General features: G+C 44.2%; 1 protein-coding gene across 1 annotated transcript; it reads right to left on the bottom strand.

Annotated features, from left to right (window-relative positions):
- Positions 1–357: 357 nt before the first annotated feature.
- Positions 358–19110, bottom strand: RSAD2 (radical S-adenosyl methionine domain containing 2). Its single transcript, XM_027556153.1, has 6 exons — positions 18045–19110; positions 13761–13922; positions 9478–9707; positions 6846–6995; positions 4654–4686; positions 358–2737 (listed from the first exon to the last, which is right to left on the bottom strand). Exons 1-6 carry the CDS (start codon positions 18394–18396, stop codon positions 2573–2575), a joined length of 1092 nt encoding a protein of 363 aa, XP_027411954.1. The 5' UTR covers positions 18397–19110; the 3' UTR covers positions 358–2572.
- Between the last annotated feature and the right edge of the window lie 209 nt (positions 19111–19319).

Below are 19319 nucleotides of genomic sequence, written 5' to 3' on the forward strand. Positions count from 1 at the left end.
ACCCTGTGATATTCAGAACAGCGAAACAGCTGCTCTGCGACCACGCTAATCCTGGGCTGCTGCTATTCCTGCTGCCTGTCTACAGGAATTCATTCCTTCCAAAGGGATCAAGTTCAGGACACCAGGCCCCCCAGATGCTGGCTTTCATTTAAAACAAGAGGAGTCCTTTCCCCAGTGGCTCTTCTCTGCTCCATCTTGTTGCCAGTGGGGCTGTCTGAAATGTGCTCATTAATTGTTGGTAACTTTGTTGATTTTTAAAGCGTACTTGCCTTAGCAATAGTGGTTTGTAAAAGCCCGCAATTACTTAAACACACACCAAGGAGAGACTTCATTACATTGACCCACTGAGAATGAAGGTAGTGTACAAAAATTACTTTATTACAACATCTTACAAAACAACAGACCAGCAGTCAAGAGCATCCCACATATAGAAAAAAATAAACATATATACATATATTTCCCTAAAACTGAGATGTCCAAAACACACTCAAGACAAAGTCTTAAAAGCTTATGGCGTGAGTAGCCTTCATCTAATCACGAGGAATGAATTAGTCCTTTCAACAAGAGAGCGGCCTGTGCAATGAATTACTTTCTGATAGAACCTCATGGAGAATTTGTCCACCTGTTTTTTATCATGATTCTCTTTATTGATTGAAGAACTAGACTCCAAACTCCAGATTGTCATAGAAGAGGAGCTGACATATCAGATGTTTCAGATTCATACTTTGTATACCAGCATGCTGTTACTAATGCCCAGTCTTTCCAGGTTTCCTAAGACAAAATTCCATTCCTATTGTCACAACCTAACCAAGAAGTAATTGAAAGCACCACAAAAATACTTGCCTTTAATACTTTAATGGCGATACCTCACTGAAATTATCTTTTATTTTCCTAATAAAAAGAAATACATCTCACAAAATAGACCCAAATATTTAAAAACAAAATATAAAGCAAAATGTTATATAATCCAAACTTGAAATTTACTGTAATGCTACTTCTTCAGCTAAAGAAAAATGAACACTTGAATATTTTAAACATTAAGGAATTGAAAATTCTGTCAGTGCATAAGGAAGTGGGTGGTGGTGTAAAAACAGCTGGAAAGTGTATTTAAAATAGCTTATTTTTCATTTTTCTTTTTTTTCATTTTTTTAATTTTATTGTTTTTATCTTTATATACGTATTTTTTTCATTTTTCTAAGTGCAATGTTTTACTTTATATTATTTCTCTTTGGGGAAAGAGAAATGTAGTTTCCCTCAGGTTGAGAGAAATTCACTTCATATTTCATTTGAATCACAGTGACTTAACATTTGAAGTAAGGATATCTTTTCTGAGGAAAAAAAAAATCACTTAAACCGAACTTTTAAAATCTGCAAGTCTTGAAAAAAAGATTCTGAAGTAGAATATCTACGTGGAGGCTTAACAGAATCAGGCAACATTTAGATGCCATCTAGTGGCCAAAACGGCAGCTGGATTATTAATTAAAGAGTTCTTTGAGCAAAAAATTGTCTGTGATTTTGCTGTTTTAGAGCAATGATAGGAAACTATTACTTCCCAGGCAATGGGATAGTGTTACATGAATAAAATTACACGAATAAAGTTCAGGTGGTATTTCCACCAGAAGAGGGTTTTGTTCCTTGACCCAATTCAAATGACGTTTTTCTTCGAGCTCTTTCTTAGCAGTAAGAGAAGGCTCTGGAACTTTCTCACGTTGCCCTAGATTACATCCTTATTTCAAGTGGTTCAGAGTTAAATGGGAAAGAGTAGCTTTGTGCCACAGCCTTATTCACAGAAAAGCCAGGTCCAGTCGCAGCCCCCTGCTCCGCTGTCACCTGGTGCTTTTGCCAACGGGATCGTGCCGATCCAGGAAACTGTCACTTCCTGGTGATGTGCAGACAACCGAGCAAATAAACAATGTTGTTGCCTGCAGGCTCAGAAGATCCGCACGGCAACCCAAGCCCTGACCCCGTGTCAACTCCATCATGAAACGTAAAGCATACCTGGGTTTTGTTAAGACTCTTGGAAAACAAAAGGGAGATGGCTCACATTCCTGGCATAGTCAGTATGGGCTGCAGATTTTCTCTTTCTGGGTCTCACCAAAGCCTGATAAGATGAACATTTCTTATTTTTTGAAATATGTATGGACTATTTATCAACGTCTAGTTAAGTATCCAAGGTTGCAATGATATAAAGGCTGAGAAATAAAAAGCCTCCCCACAGGTGGAGAGACTTCCTAATTTTTCCAGATGGGAAAATAACTATAAACTGAAAGGACTGGGAAAACAACTCCAAAACGGAAGCACAGGAGCCACAGTAGACACTACTTGAGCATTAAATGCAAAATGAGCTACTTAACTAAGGTTAATTGTCTTGTATGAGCTACGGATTTCAATTATCTATGTTATTTGTGTGGGTTCAGTTACCACAGACAAGCAGATTCCACATGCGATGAAAACAGGATTTGGGGCCCCTGAGAAGTGCCCATCAGAAGGGGGGCAGCCACACACAGAGTTCCAAGGTGGTCCCCACGGGTGGGCAGAGGGTGGTCCAGCTTCCAGCTTCACCAGTTCAACTTCACCAGTCTAACTTCAGGTCTGCTTTGCTCCATACATATTTCCCTCCTCGCTTTAGAAACATCTTCTCATCAAAGCCACTGAATTTTATAGCTTCTTCTACACCCACGTCCAAGATGGACTTGGAAGGATCCTTCCGCCCATTTCTACAGTTCAGGAAGCGCATCTAGGAAATTCAGGACAAAAGTTAGAATATTTCCATATAATTTTCCTATAAAACTCAACTAGAGGGATCAACTCAAAATGATTCTGGATATTCCAATCATTCCAACAAATGTTTGTGGAGACCTATAAGTGAGATGCTCCCCTGGGGATGCTGAGCCCATTGGACAGCATTTCTGCTCTCAACCAGCTCTCTTCACCCACCTGAACACGTTAGGCCAGGTAAGTGCAGGATAACCAGAATTGTATACATGTACGTATCCCTCCATTGGAGGGTAGGATAATTTGGAAAGTCTTCCAAAAGATGCTGACATCTGAGTTGTGTTTTGAAATTGTAAGCCGGAGAGAGTAGTATTGTTAAAGCCCAGAAACAATACAGTAAATTTGCGAAATTTCAGGTAGATGATATTGCTGGTGTGAAAACTGTGTGTGCACAAGCAAGTGAAGAATAATAAAATGTTCTTTTAAGAAAGGGAGAGAAGGTTGTACGAAAAGGCACTTCAAAGCCAGGCAGGTCCCACATCAAGAAGTGTCACGTGCCCTGTTAAGGGTCTTGGTGGTGGTATTCACTCACTCAGCCTGTCCGACTCTTTGCTACCCCCATGGACTGTAGCCCGCCAAGCTCCTCTGTCCCTGGGATTTCCCAGGCAGGAACACTGGAGTGGGTTGCCATTTCCTCCTCCAGGGGATCTTCCCGGATCAGGGATTGAACCCACATCTCCTGCATTGGCAGTCAGGTTCTTTGCCACTGAGCCACCAGGGAAGTCCAGGGGTCTCGGTTTTTATCCTAAATTAAGCATCCTGGAGCGAGGAACCAGATCTTCATACCTTATGACCTACCATGGCACAGAGCATTTTATAGTAATTCTTACTGAATCAAAATGCTCTTAAATTGTCAAAAGTAAATTTTGTTCCCACTCTGTTTATTCCAACTATGCAGATACCAGAGAATTTTGAAGGAACATTGGTAAAAATCCCCAGGCAGTAAGGATACTCCAAAAATAAATTCCGTTTGACTTTTCCTCTCTACCTTGAACCCATAAACTAAACACTTGTGTTATCACCCTCACCCCTCTGCTCTGTAAAGAAAGCTCATATTGACAAAAAAGTGAGTGACTGTGAAGTATCACTGATTAACTTGAAAATAATAAAGTGTCAAAAGTCACAGTAAGCATTTCTTGAAACACCAAATCCAACTTAAATATGGAAAAGCCACTGTTCTTGGAACTCATTTCTTAAACACAGGTCTTTGAATGGAAGTATTTGTCCTGTGCTAGAAATATTGGCAAACGTTTCTGAATTGGGACAAAAACAGAAGAGACAGAGAGGGAAAGGGAAAGTGATTTTTCAGTTTTGAGAATGCTGGGTTATCTTTTCCCTCGGAAGGCAGTGGCAGAGGAATGTATTGGTGGCTTTAGGGGACTCTGCAACCTCTTCACCCCAAAGCCGACGGCAATCTGTTAGAGATAAGCCGGCAGCATCTGAGGAATTAAAGGCAATAATGTGACTTGTGACACATCCTTCCTGCAAAGAACCCCTGGTACCCCATGACCAGAGAAGCCAGCCAAAGATGGCATAACAGAGGGAGTCTGCTTTGTGTGATGTCAGCTCCACACAACCTCCGTGGATCCATGGCCACGGGGAAGACACCGTGTAGTGGCGGAGGGGGCAGGGTGGTCATGCAAACATGGGCACTGGGTTCAAGCCGACACCTGCCCAACGCCTTAGCTCCAACATGGGCACAGTGGATGAAGTCAGGGCTCTATAATGTTGATGCTAATCAGTGACAATAAAAATAGGAAATGCTGGCTAAAAAGAACGAATATGGGTTAAACGGTTATGCTGATTGTAACTCAACTCTGGCCTTGCTGCTTAGCTAATTTTTAAGGGATCATTTTATGATGCACTAGAAATACTCACATATTCATCCAGAATAAGGTAGGAATCTCTCATCTGCAAAGGAGAAATTACAGACAAATTTAGTTTCAGGCATATTTTTCAGTACGTACACTCAGCTGTCTGCCTTACAATGTTCGTGTGTTTGCTTCACCTTATCTCTGGAGTCACCATTTCTCAAATCTCCTGAGCATCTTTGGATTCATCTCCACAAGGTAAGCCACCTGCCAGGACCCCGCCCCCACCCAAAATGCCCCCCACCCGGGCAAGCTGTCTGTGTCCATTCAGATTCTAACAGATTCCAGCAAGCTGGCCTCTGCGTCCTGCTGGAAGGGTCACAGGGCGCTCTGAAAGCGCCTCTGACAAGGAAGCACCCAGGCTAACTCTCCATGCCCTCCAGATCTTGGAGTGCCCCGTCCTTCCCTGTTCAGTGTTCCTCATGTGTGTGACATGCCTCTAACGGACCCCCTTTTCAGTGAATAAAGCAGAATCTCTAATGCTACTGCCTGTGTACTAAGTTGCTTCAGCCGTGTCCAACTCTTCGCCGCCCCGTGGACTGTAGTCCCCCAGGCTCCTCTGTCTATGGGATTCTCCAGGCATGAATACTGGAGTGGGTTGCCAGTTCTTTCTCCAGGGGATCTTCCCAATCCAGGGATCGAACCTGTGTCTCTTATGTCTCCTGGATTGTCAGGCGGGTTCTTTACCACTAGAGCCACCTGGGAAGCCCTTTAATGCTATTACCTGGGAGCTTACTGAGGACTTGAACATTGCTTTCATTCCTCGTAACTAGTGACGTCTTTCAGAGGTAGACGGAGGGTGTATCTGTACTTCTGTAGGAAGTTGTACCCTCCCTACGTACCCACAGAGGTTGGGGTCTGCACATGTGTTTGCATAAAGGCCAGATTGTAAATATTTTTCAGTCTTGTAGGCTGTTGGTCTCTACGGCAACTTTAGTTCACCTTTCTTTACCTCTGACATAGGTGAAGTCAGCCCAACCTTGCCTCTCACACAGCTGAGGTCAGCTAACTTTATCTCTGATGTGGGTGAGGTCAGTTAACCCTTTTTCTGATGTAGGTGAGGTCAGTTAATCCTGCCTCTGACATGGTGAGGTCAGTTAATTCTATGACTCAGGCCCCTGTGTTTCTGAAATGGGGGAGTGATTTCTGGTTCATGGTCCCTCTGTGAAGAACTCACCCAAGTATTAATAGTAATGCTTATTATAACTTATATGTTCTTTGATCTCACATTAACTGCATAATTAAGACAACTTTTATAAAGTCAAATACAACAGTGTGGACATATGAGTATTCTCCTCTGTTTTCTGTCCTCTTTTTGAAAGCTGCTCTGACCCCATCTGGGAATTTTCTTATTCATGCTCTGGTCAACATGACTTAGGAGTCTAAAGCATAAGGAATGAGTCCTTGTTCTGGAATTTCCAATATGATATAAGCATGTGAGGGAGAGATTTTGCTGCATGTTTATTCTTCGGGGGAAGATGGGGAAAGCTTTTGATTTTTAAATAATTGAAAAATAATAAAACTACCTATTTTAGAAAAATTTAAAGTCTGAAGAGTTATCAAGGTAGACAAAAATGATTGATAATCCATTACCCCAAGACGACCACAGGATGCGTACATACACACCCGTGCACACTAGGATTAAAGGTAGAATGGATTTTGCCTGTTCTTTATTTCCACCCAATATCATATCATGCAAATTTATCCTGGCGCCCTAATGTACTTAGTCAGTATAACATTCCATACTGACAACATGAGTTTACCTGTTCTCTGTATGCTGAGTATCAGACTACCTTCAATTTTTTTTTTTTTTACTCCTCTCCTTAACACTGCAGGAACATAGCTTTGAACAAGAAGTTCTTTTTTCCTTTGGCTTCAGAGAACACTCTGATTATTTACTCTGTGGAATCTCTGCAGGGTAGACATGCTTTGGCTGACATGGTTTAATCTACAGGACATACGCATTTGTGCTAACAAGACATATCCACTGTTCTCACTGGAAACCTAAAGATTTAGTACAGCTTCTATATCTACCATGAAGACTCCTCCCCTTTCTCCACGAAACCCTCCCACATCCCAGCATGGGCAGCCCTTGGTGGAGACACTTTTCTCTTTGGAGCTACGTGTGTGATGGGAAACAAAATGATGTTCACTTTCTATTAATACACTTTAATACACTTAGAAAGTTCACTTTCTGACCTTCTGGTTAGACTCGGGCACCAAGCAGGACACATCCTTGTGGCGATCCAAGAACGCTTCAAACTCCTCGTCGCTGATCACGAACCGTTCCGCTTCTCTCAGAGCATCTTCTCCAGAGTTCTCACCCTCAATTATGAGACACTGGAAGACCTGAAACACAAGGGTGGTGTTGGCCTCCTAACGAGCTTTCCACCACTTTTTATCCCAAATTGCATTTCCCTCTGAACCAAGCTTCATCCCTCCTGAGCAGAGAAAGTGAAATTGTTAGTCGCTCAGTTGTGTCCGGCTCTTTGCGACCCCGTGGACTGTGGACTGCAGCCCACCATGCTCCTCTGTCCATGGGATTTCCCAGGCAAGCATACTGGAGTGAGCACACATTTCCTTCTCCAGGAGATCTTCCTGACCCAGGGATCGAACCCACGTCTCCCGCATTGCAGGCGGATTCTTTACCATCTGCGTCACCAGGGAAGCTCAGCAGAGAAAACTTGTTCAACTGAGGAACATTCTAGAAAGACACTGCTCTGGCAAAATGAAAATGTGACCTGAAATTTAGGAATATGGTACTAAAAGCCCAAATATTCCCAAAATATAATGTTTTAAAAAACTGATCTAGGTTATATTTGATTTAGTCTTTTTTTTTTTTTTCATAATATGAGTGAAATGAATTGAAGTTGCTCAGTCGTGTCCAACTATTTTCAACCCTGTGGACTGTAGTCTGCCAGGCTTCTCCATCCATGGAATTTTCCAGGCAAGGATACTGGAGTAGGTTGCTATTTCCTTCTCCAGGGGATCAACATTGGGTAATTGGGCATCTTTTACAAAATTAGAAACTTCAGCTGAAATCAATGTAAATTCATAAGAATATTTTATATATCTAGAAATCTCTCTTAGTGTTCTGAAAATAATCTTCATGAGATGAACAGAATTGGAATTGGAAAGTATAGGAGAGGAACTCCTTTACTATTACTTTTGGGGGCATCTCTAGCCTTTGGGTTTGGAACATCAGCTAGTTATACCTATTGAGATGAACAGTTTTGGGGGACTTGAGGAATAGAAGTGATTTTTATGTATATATCTATGTCATAGTTCTTTGATACAAAATAATCAGGTTTATAATACGCGTGCTCAGTCACTCAGTTGTGTCCAACTCTTTGCGACTCCATGGACTGTAGCCCACCAGGCTCCTCTGTCCATGGGTTTCTCCAGATAAGAATACTGGAGTGGGGAGTGGGTTGCCATGCCCTCTTAACAGGGGCTCTTCCTGACCCAGGAATCTTCCTGAGATGCACACCTCCTGCATCTCCTGCATTGGCAGGCACATTCTTTATAACTAGTGCCACCTGGGAAGCCATTTATAATACATCTGCCTATAAATTTTCAATTTTTTAGATCAGCATTTTATTGTTAGTATTTATACTGTGGTATTTTTAAAAGTAGTTTTTAAACCTTTATAGAAATGCATATTGTTTCTTACTACATTTTAGATTTAAGTGATGAAATATACCAGTTGAAATAGGCTTCCTAAAATATTTAACACTTTAATTTTGAGGTAGTCCCTTTAGGTTTTAAGCCATTATGTGCATGCATGCCTGCTAAGTTGCTTCAGTCATGTCCGACTCTTTGAGACCCCATGAACCATAGCCCGCCAGGCTCCTCTGTCCATGGGATTCTCCAGGCAAGAATATGGAGTGGGTTGTCATTCCTTCTCCAGAGGATCTTCCAGACCTAGGGATCAAATCCAGGTCACCTGCACTGGATTTAATCCACTGCAGGAGGATTTTTTACCATCTGAGTCAAGGAAGACTCATCTGCTAGAGAAGGAGTCAAATACCGCCTCCTACATGAAGTCTTCCTGGTTTTTTGGCAGAATTAAACCTTTCCCATTTTGCCTTCCCACTTTATCCCAGCAGACATAGCTTCATATTCCATGAGTTTTCTTCCTCTCTTTTCCTTCCTAGAATTGAATTCTACGTACTATCTTCAGTTGTATTAGTCTGGGATCCAGCCACAGACTTTGATGGATTCTTGCATGACAATGACCAGGGCAAATTGTTAAGAATACATATTCAGGGGCTTCCTTGGCGGTCCAGTGATTAAGAAATCTCCTTGCAATGCAAAGGACACAAGTTCAATCCCTGAACTGGGAAGATCCCACATGCCTCGGAGCCACTAAGCCCATGCACCACAACTACTGAGCCCAGGAGCTGCAAATCCTGAGTCCACATGCTGTTAACTACTGAAGTCTAAAGCTTGTGCTCTGCATCAAGAGAAGTCACCATAATGAGAAGCTCACACCCTGCACCTAGAGAATAGACCCTCATTGCGGCAATTAGAAAAAAGTTCATGTGGCAGTGAAGACCCAGCACAGTCAAAAATGAATAAATCTTTACCAAAAACAAAACAAAACAAAAACCGACATATTCACACAAGTCCTCCTGCTAATCTGTTTCAGGACAGTGCGTATGGGATGAGTCCCCAGAAGCCAATTCTAAGTCTAGCAGCAAGAAGGACCAAACCCAGCTGGCTCTCTGGGTCCAGAGCTCTCTGTATCCTTATCATTTTTGGTGTCCCTGAAGCAAATCTCTCCTGAACGCTCACTGCATTACAATCACAAAAGCAATGCGGTTGGTACCTTCCAGCGGACGGGGTTGAGCGCGGTTATCTGTTCCTTCATATCCTCGTCCACGTTGAATCGATTGATGACTGAGTTTATCTTGAAGGCCACTCTGTATTCCTTACACCATGTCCTCAGTTTCTGGAGATTTTCCACGTGGTTCTTCTTTCCTTGACCACGGCCAATAAGGACATTGACCTGCTCGTCAAAGCTGTCACAGGAGATGGCGAGAATGTCCAAATATTCACCTGAGGGAAAACGATCACCGTTAGGCTTTTCTGTCCAAGGAGGAAAACTTAGGTTAAGCTTTTCCATCCAAGGATGAAAGCATAGGATTTGGGGCTTCCCTGGTGGCTAACGGGGAAAAAATCGGCCTGCCAACGCAGGAGACACGGGTTCACTCCCTGATCTAGGAAGATGCCCACATGCCTCAGAGCAACCAAGCCCGAGTACCACTACTGAGCTTGGGCTCCAAGCCCAGGAGCCACAGCGACAGAAGCCTACATGCCCCTGAGCCTGTGCTTCGCAACACGAGAAGCCTCTACAAGGAAGAGTTGCCTCTGGTGCCCAAAACTAGAGAAAAGCCCTCACAGCAGGGAAGTCAGCACAGCCAAAAACAAAGAAATAAAATTATATATATATATAAAAGAGCATAGGCTTTCAAGCCAGAGGTGGAGAACTGGAGCCTTAAGGACCACAGAAGTAGGCAAAAACGTTTTGTTTGTTCCTCCAGACATTTAAAAATGTTACAGGAGCTAAATCTGACTACATGTCAGCTCTGTGTCTGTTACTTTGACCTTTGCTTCCCTTTGCTATTGTTCACTAAAAGAATACTGTCCATACACAATGGCCTGCCTCAGAGAACCCTGGCCCTCTGCCTGAATGTTAAACCAAAATGCTTTTGTTCAGAGAAACACCCTGAACTTGTCCACCTGCAAGAGAAAAGAAACATACATATCCTTCCTGAGGGCCCTTGAGGGAATAATTGCAAAACCTGGGGCCTTTTTACTTTATTCCTCATCTGCTCCAGACCCCAATGAGATGCTTTTTTTGAGACAGTCTGCGATCTGGTCCTTCTGCCAGCTTTTGGAGTCAAGTCCTTATTCCTTGTCTCAACACCTCCTCTCCCAGTTTTAAGGCTTGTCGTGTGGTGAGCAGAGCCAGCTTCGACTTGGTAACAAAAATATTTCATGCTGTTTTCAAAGAGTTTTATTTGGGAGATTGAACATAGTCATTAAAAAGAATGAAATAATGCAACCACAGCAATATGGATGGACCAGGAAATTGTCATATTGAGTGAAGTTGGGCAGAAAAAGAGAAACATGGAATGATAGGGCTTGTATTGCAGAATCTTAAAAATGATACACAGGAACTTATTTACAAATGGAAACAGACTCTCTGACTTAGAGAATGAATGCATGATCACCGGGAGGGAGCAGGGCAGTGACAGCCTCGGGTCTGCGACTAACCAAGTGGAAGCACTTGGGACTGACCTGGACAGTCTATGACCATAGACTGACCATAGCGGTCTAAACTGTTATGTTTAAAACAGACAACCAACAAGCACCTACTATGGAGCAAAGGGAACTCTGCTCAATACTCTTTAATAACCTTAATGGGAAAAAGAATTTGAGAAAGAGTAGATTTATGTATAACTAAATTGGAGGAGGAAATGGCAACCCACTCCAGTATTCTTGCCTGGGAAATTCTATGGACAGAGGGGCTTGGCCGGCTATATAGTCCATGGGGTTGCAGAGTCTGACACGACTGAGCGACTGAGCACGTGGAACACACTCTAATACAAAATAAAAGGTGTAAAAAAATAGAGTGTAGATTTAGGATGTATCTTTAATAGTCTGAAGGTATGGCAACACTAACCCTGATCTCTGATATAGGACAAAAATCAATGGCTGTTCACAATTGGCTGTCAAAGTGTCTGCTATGAATAGTCCTTGCACTTTCTTGTTTTCTCCAGTGATCTTTTTTCTTTGCTGTTTTTCAGTCACTAAGTCATTCATGTCTGATTCTTTGTGACCCCATGGACAGCAGCATGCCAGGCTCTCCTGTCCTCCACTAACTCCAGGAGTTTGGTCAAATTCATGTCCATTGAGTTGGTGATGCTATCTAACCATCTCATCCTCTGCCTCCCACTTCTCCTCCTGCCTTCAGTCTTTCCCAGCATCAGGGTCTTTTCCATTGAGTCGACTTTTCGCATCAGGTGGTCAAAGTATTGGATCTTCAGCATCATCCTTTTTCTTGCTGCTACTGCTAAGTCACTTCAGTCGTGTCCGACTCTGTGTGACCGACCCCATAGACGGCAGCCCACCAGGCTCCGCTGCACCTGGGATTCTCCAGGCAAGAACATTGGAGTGGGTTGCCATTTCCTTCTCTAACTCATGAAAGTAAAAAGTGAAAGTTAAGTCGCTCAGTCATGTCCAACTCTTCACAACCCCATGGACTTCGGCCTACCAGGCTCCTCCGTCCATGGGATTTTCCAGGCAAGAGTACTGGAGTGGGGTGCCATTCTTAGACACTTCCAAATTTGCTACTTTGCACTGCCTTTCCAGACCAGCTTCTGAGCTTTTGCCCTAAGGTGCAACACTGCTCGTGGTCCTTACTCCTCACACCACACCTCTTGGAGGGAACGCACTGCCCAGGACACAGCCAGCAAACCCAACTCAGTCTTCTCTGCTTACATGGCTCCCTAACCCTGTCTTATCTCTCTAAATCCAGTTCCCAAAGCTTACTTTTGAATTTCTGATGGTCACCTTTGACTGAGTGACTACCTTCACGGGTGTTTTGTTGCTGACTTGTGGCCCTGTGCTCCTCCTGTTAACCTTTCCCAGATGGGAAGTACAACCCTCCCCCACACCCCACCCTCCCCTCCCCCACGTCCATATTTCTTCATTGTTTAGGAAAGAGGGTTTCATCAGAGATTCCCGTGAACATCCTCAATAAATCATACATGCAACTACCCTTTGAGTGATTTCAAGACTCAAACAACTCACAGAAAGCAAACACAGAACATTTACCCAAAGAGTCCAATCAGAACTGTTTACTAAAATGGTAGTAGTGCTCTGTGCTGACCTAAATGGGGTGGAAATCAAAAAAAAGAGGGGATACATGTAAACAAACAGCTGATCCACTCTGCTGTACGGCAGAAACTAACACAATATTGTAAACAGCTATACTCCAATAAGAATTAATTTTAAAAAACTGTTAAAAAACAAAATAAATAGAATAGACTAAATAAATAAGTCAAATAAAGTGTAATAATAGCTAACATTTTTCACATGCTTCCTAAATTCCAGGTAATGCTCTAAGAATATTAATAAGTGTAAGTGTTAGTCACTCAGTCATGCCCAACTCTTTGCAACCCCATGGACTGCAGCCCACCAGGCTCCTGTGTCCAAGAGATTTTCTAGGCAAGGATACTGGAGTGGGTTGCCATTTACTTCTCCAAGAATATTAATATCTATGTAAAAATTAGCACTAAGGGACCTCTACAGTCTTAGGCTTCTCTGGTGGCTTAGTGGTAAAGAATCCACCTGCCAATGTAGGAGACACAGGTTTGATCCCTGAGTCAGGAAGAGCCCCTGGAGAAGGAAATGGCAACCTACTCCAGTATTTTTGCCTGGAGAATCCCATGGACAGAGGAGCCTGGCAGGTTACTATCCATGAGGTCACAAAAGAGTAGGACACGACTTAGTGGCAAAATATCAACAGTCTTAAGACCAGGCGTTCGTAACCCTGATTGCAGAGTGGAATCCCTTTGGAGCACCCCAAGTTGGAATGTCCACACACCACAAGGCTCTGAAATAAATAGTCTGGAGGCCAGTCCCAGCAGTGATGTCTTATTTAAAGTTCCTCAGTAGCCAAAAAATACATAGCCAGAGGGGAGAATGACTATTTTAGTCCAATCCCTCAATTTATACAGGACACTACTAAAATAGAGTCATTTACATAAATACTCTAAAAATTAAACATGAATAGGAAACAATAAGGTCAGGGCTTGCCAAACTGTCCACTGTGTTCATCTTCCCCACTAATGACTCAACTAAAGCTACTTTGATAATGGACGGGAGCATCTGCTGGTGGGTCCTGCTATCTGCTTTGCCATACTTGTTTATGAGAGCCCTACTGAAACTTGGCGTGCAGCCTGAAGAGAGATTACAACAAGCATACTTGCTTTTTTCCTCCCTTCGGATCCCCAGCAGGCCAGGCCAGAGGCCCAGGATGGAAGGAAATACAGTGACCAACAGTGACAGAGGCCAGAGTCACATGCCGTGGGGGCTGCTTACCGTACTTCTGGAACCACCTCTCGCGGATCAGGCTCCCGTTGCTGACAATGCTGACGCTGGGCAGCTGCAGCTCCTGCTTACAGAACTTCACCAGCCTGCCCAGGTACTCGCCCCGGTCCTGGAGGAATGGCTCCCCGCCTGAGAAGTTGATCTTCTCCATACCTGGGACAGACAGCACATGGAGTTTCCTTCTATTTTAGCACTTCATTAACATCCATTATCATTTTAATGGCAAAAGTAGAGTTTTCTCAAGGTAATAGAATGAGACTGGAGAGAAATGGCAAATAGATAGGGAAACAGTGACAGACTTTATGTTGGGGGGCTCCAAAATCACCACAGATGATGACTGCAGCCATGAAATTAAAAGACGCTTGCTCCTTAGAAGAAGAGCTATGACCAACCTAGACAGCATATTAAAAAGCAGTGACATTACTTTGCCAACAAAGGTCGGTCTAGTCAAGGCTATGGTTTTTCCAATAGTCATGTATGGATGTGAGAATTGGACTATAAAGAAAGCTGAGCACCAAAGAATTGATGCTTTTGAACTGTGGTGTTGGAGAAGACTCTTGAGAGTCCTTTGGACTGCGAGGAGATTCAACCAGTCCATTCTAAAGGAAATCAGTCCTAAATATTAATTGGAAGGACTGATGCTGAAGCTGAAACTCCAATACTTTGGCCACCTCGTGTGAAGGACTGACTCATTTGAAAAGACCCTGATGCTGGGAAAGATTGAGGGCAGGAGAAGAAGGGGACAACAGAGGGTGAGATGGTTGGATGGTATCACTGACTCAATGGACATGGGTTTGGGTAAACTCCGGGAGTCGGTGATGGACAGGGAGGCCTGGCGTGCCACAGTCCATGGGGTTGCAAAGAGTCAGACACGACTGAGGGACTGAACTGAACTGAACAGAGAGAAATGGAGCTAGGACATAGATCCAAGGACATAGGTCCAAGCTCCAAAGCCTTTGATCTTTCTAAAGTGAGTTTGCCCTCCATCCTGGCTTTCCCAGGACAGTCCTGGTTTACAGAGACCACATCTCATCAGTTGTTCTTCCCAGGACCTGTTTTGCTCTCAAATGTTTCTGCAGTAGGACAGTGATAAATTATATCATCTCACTCTTCATAAGCTAACATGCTAGGAGGCAGCTTGTGTGACAAGCATTATTATTTCAAATAAAATATTGTTCCCTAAAAGTGTGATTAAGCAGGGACAGGTAACTGGGGAAAGTGAAACAGTGTGTTGGCCAGTGGTGTAGCCCGTGATGAGTTTGAGGAGCAGGCCAGAGGGGATGAGTGAACGAGAAGACTGAAGGAAAGGGATGTAGAGATGCAGCTAAGAGCTTAGAAAAGGAGCCATTCATTCACAGTGGCAGCAACACACAATCCATCCTGTCACAGCTCAGGTCAAGAGCTGTGACGATGCTCATAATGGCTGTGTTCTATTCAACCTGCTGTGTAAAAATCAGAGGAGTAAATAATATATTTTGGAAGCATCTTCATCCAGAGTGGTGGTGGTTTCGTTGCTTCAGTCATGTCAGACTCTTTCGACCTCATGGACTGTAGCCTGCCAGGCTCCTCCATCCATGGGATTCTCTAAGAACTCTGGAGTGGGTTGCCATTTCCTTCTCCAGGGAATTCCTTCCTGACCCAGGAGTCAAACCCAGGTCTCCTGCATTGCAGGCAGATTCTTTACCCACTGAGCTACGAAGGAAGCCTCTTCCTCCAGTGTAGCAATTTTAATTTTAAATGTAATGTATATTTACATTTATTTTCTTAATTTAAATTTAAAAGGAAATTTAAATTTTAACAGTCACCAAAATAGATTTTCCTTCATTTACCAGAAATTTCACTTACAGGACATGCCGCCCATACTATACCCTAACCATCTTAACTAACTTTGGTTTTATTTACTTAAAACTGAGAGGTCACAATATGTATTAATCATAACTATAATAGTTTATGCTCTACTGAAAAAACAAGAGCATTCATTTATTTGTGGCTTGTAGAAACTTTGTAAGATTGATATATGAGCTATCATTTTGCTCTATATTTTAAAGAATATTAAACTGATAGTCAGAAAGTCAAATTTCTTGGCACATCTAATGAGTGCTGGAGCAGGAGCTCAAATATTGGCCTTATGAATCAAGAGTCTAAGTTCTTTCCACCACCTCAGTCCTCTCCTCATTTGTTCATTCATGCATTAATTCATCTATTCAAAAAATTCATTAGATTCCTATTACCTGCTAGATATTTTGCTAGATAAAATGATTAACAGAATGTCAAGTTTCAGTCTTAGAACTCAAACTCTTGGGGGGACCCAAGTATTAAAAACAGAACAGTAAAACAAAAGAGCACAATTTTAAACATGCTATAACAAGCAGTTAGGCTGCTTCCATTCCTTGGCAATGTAAGTAGTGTGCTGTGAACATAGCACTGTGCCATGTGCTTAGGTGCTCATTCATGTCTGCCTCTGCGACCTCATGGATTTTGGCCCACCAGGCTCCTCTGTCCATGGAAGTCTCCAGGCACGAATACTGGAGTGGGTTGCCATTCCCTTCTCCAGGGGATCTTCCTGACCCAGGGATCGAACCCCAGCCTCTTGGGTTTCCTGAATTGGCAGGCGGGTTCTTTACCTCTAGTGCCACCTGGGAAAGTATCTTGCATGAAGAAGACCAGGAATATTTCTAAGGAGCTTTGAAAGTTCACTAACAGAGCCTGGGGTGCCTGGCATTCCAGAAAGAGAGAACAGTGTGATCAGGGTCCACGAGGAAGGTGTTGGGGGAGAATTGTGTCACGTGATGTGCCCATAGCACGGGGTCCTTCAGGAAGTGGGGTGAGGACGGCAGCATGGTACTTGAAGCCTGTGCTCATAAGTTTGGGCTTGGAAGCCAGGGAAGAAAGTTCAGTAGGGGCAGTTATGCATCCAACATATATTTCCGTATGATCACGTGCTTTCCGTGGGGACAAAGGGACAATGAGATGAACTGCAACAGTCCTGGTGAGAAATACCAAGATGCTGAACTAGACGCCACTGGGAACGGCGGTGAGGTGGGTCAGACGCTGGATGAGCTTCGGATGACCGGGCAGACATATGGGGAGTGAAATACGTCAGATCCAGTAACGGTCAGGTGCACATTCTCAGCATGCTGCTGCTGCTGCTGCTGCTAAGTCGCTTCAGTCGTGTCCGACTCTGTGCAACCCCAGAGACGGCAGCCCACCAGGCTCCCCCATCTTGCCTGGGATTCTCCAGGCAAGAACACTGGAGTGGGTTGCCATTTCTTTCTCCAATGTATGAAAGTGAAAAGTGAAAGGGAAGTCACTCAGTCATGTCCGACTCCTAGAGACCCCATGGACTGCAGCCTACCAGGCTCCTCTGTCCATGGGATTTTCCAGGCAAGAGTAGTGGAGTGGGGGGCCATTGCCTTCTCTGCATTCTCAGCATATAAATTACCAAATTTGGCAAGGCTGGTGTCAGAATAGGAGCTAGTGGTTACCTCAGGCAGAAAGGGCAGGGGCTGAAGGTGGCAGGAGCTATGGGCACCCTGCTGTTCTCTGTGCAGATCTGCCTGCTCTTTATCAGGATGTGGTCACTGTGACGTGCAGTATGTGTGCAAGACAAGTACGTGTTATATGTCTGCAGCAGAGTTAAGCAAGTTGAGAAAGACGCTGGTGATGTGGCTGAGGTTGCTGGCTTAGGAAGTGCTCTAGGGAAGACAGGCAGATGGGAGAGGAGGAGGGCAGATCACCTTAGACCTGGACTGGCTGGGCTGTCTCTGAGATGCCTGCCTGTTACTGATACGGTGACACTCAGTGAGCAAGTCTCCAGAGCAAAAGCACTGCCTTACTTGAATGGTACACAGCTTCTCTAAATATTCATGATAAGAGCACGTAAATAATCCCAAACAACAAACCCAAACATTGCATTTCTTAAGTCAAAAGTTTTTGTATTTGTTGGTAGCTCTTATCAGCTGTTTCTGGGGAACTCAGTACATCAACTCAGAGAGAGGCACAACTTCCCAACCTGCCTCCTTCCCCATGCTGCTCACTTAGAAGAAGCGGTGATGCTTTGCTCCCTGATGCAGCCCACTCTGCAAGTTGGGAAGATCTCGGCACCCATCCACAGCTCACCCCCACCTCCTCTGGCCGGAGTGCATCCCCACTGTGTCCTGGGAAGGACTGAGTTCCTGGGGAACCTCTCCGACCGGGACTGCTCCCTGACCCAGCCTCTTCGCCCTTCTTGAAGTGACTGAGCACCTGAGGGTTTTCCTGGGTCTGGGGACTCACCTGCTTCTTTCAGCATCAGCAGACCTTTCTTGGCCTCCTCCAGCGGCAGCACGAAGGACGTTTTGGCTGTGTGGAAGCAGAAGCCACACTTGTAGTTGCACTGGCGGGTGAAGTGGTAATTGACGCTGGTGGGGGTGGTGGGCAGGTCGCCGCCGTCCTCTCCCTCCGCCCTGCCGGGCTCCCCCGCTTCCCTCCTGTCCTGGAGCGGCCGGCTCCTCTCGCCCCCTGCCAGCCAAGATGCTGCACGGAGCTGGAGGAACAGGGGCCCCAAGCTGCTCCACACAGAGCCCAGGGGCTGCAGGAAGACATTCAGCAGCTTGAGAGCAAATGCAATGGGTACCAGCATCCACATGGTGGCAGGTGCCCTGAGGCTGCGCTGTGGTGGCAAGTGCCCTGAGACTGCGTTGCAGCTGCAGGCTGGCTTTTATACATGCCTGGCCCCCTGTCATACGGGAGGAGGAACACACCTTCCTTGACTAACGCTCAGCTGAGTGTTAAGTTTCGATTTCCTTCTTCGTGAAAATGAAAGTTGGAACAGGGCCAAGACTAAAGTCTCAGGAGTAGGACCAACATCTGGTTTTCTCTGCCCCATGGCATAGCTCCGTCTCCTGGAATCAGTACTAGTTCAGACTGGATGTAGATGGACATGCTGCTCTCGAATCTCTATTTGGATCCAGCAGGTAGTGATAGAACTAGGCAGAGACATAGCCACCTCTACAGCTGCTGCATTACTAGTGCAGGACATAACCTGTAGAAGCATCTGCCCCAGTGCCCTTTACTTGCGAGGGCTCAGTGAGAGTTTGTCTGGAGAGCCAAACAGTGAAGACTGATTGCCTGGTAAACGATGAGAGCAGACTCTATCAGCTCAGGACCCCTTTCAGATCTCAGTTGAAATGTATAGGCACATAAAAACATCAATGCCTGAATCTTCCTTTAGTGATTCATCTTAATGAATGTATTTTCACATGGTGAAAAGTTTCAAATGTTGAAATTAAGCCATTTATCTTTGCCTGCAGGTTTATGCTTGTCTATACCATTTTTAAAAGACAAGAGAAGAATCAGATGCTTTTCTAAGATCCTTTTTTTTTAAAAAAAATTGAAGTATGGTTAATTTACAAGGTTGTATTAGTTTCAGGTGTACAAAAAAGTGATTCACTTATCAGTACAGTTCAGTCACTCAGTCATGTCTGACTCTTTGCAACCGCATGGACTGCAGCACGCCAGGCCTCTGTGTCCATCACCAACTCCTGGATTTAACTCAAACTCATGTCCTTT

The sequence above is a fragment of the Bos indicus x Bos taurus genome, chromosome 11 (assembly GCF_003369695.1).
Source record: "Bos indicus x Bos taurus breed Angus x Brahman F1 hybrid chromosome 11, Bos_hybrid_MaternalHap_v2.0, whole genome shotgun sequence".
NCBI lineage: Eukaryota > Metazoa > Chordata > Mammalia > Artiodactyla > Bovidae > Bos > Bos indicus x Bos taurus.

Bases quoted from the DNA above. Each gene is read 5' to 3' on its own strand.
- RSAD2 (XM_027556153.1), bottom strand. From the start codon at position 18,396: ATGTGGATGCTGGTACCCATTGCATTTGCTCTCAAGCTGCTGAATGTC. The intron at 6,996-9,477 runs GTACCAACCGCA...CTTGTGTTTCAG, and splicing joins TCAACCCCGTCCGCTGGAAG to GTCTTCCAGTGTCTCATAAT. The intron at 4,687-6,845 runs GTCAGAAAGTGA...TCTCCTTTGCAG, and splicing joins TGCCCGAGTCTAACCAGAAG to ATGAGAGATTCCTACCTTAT.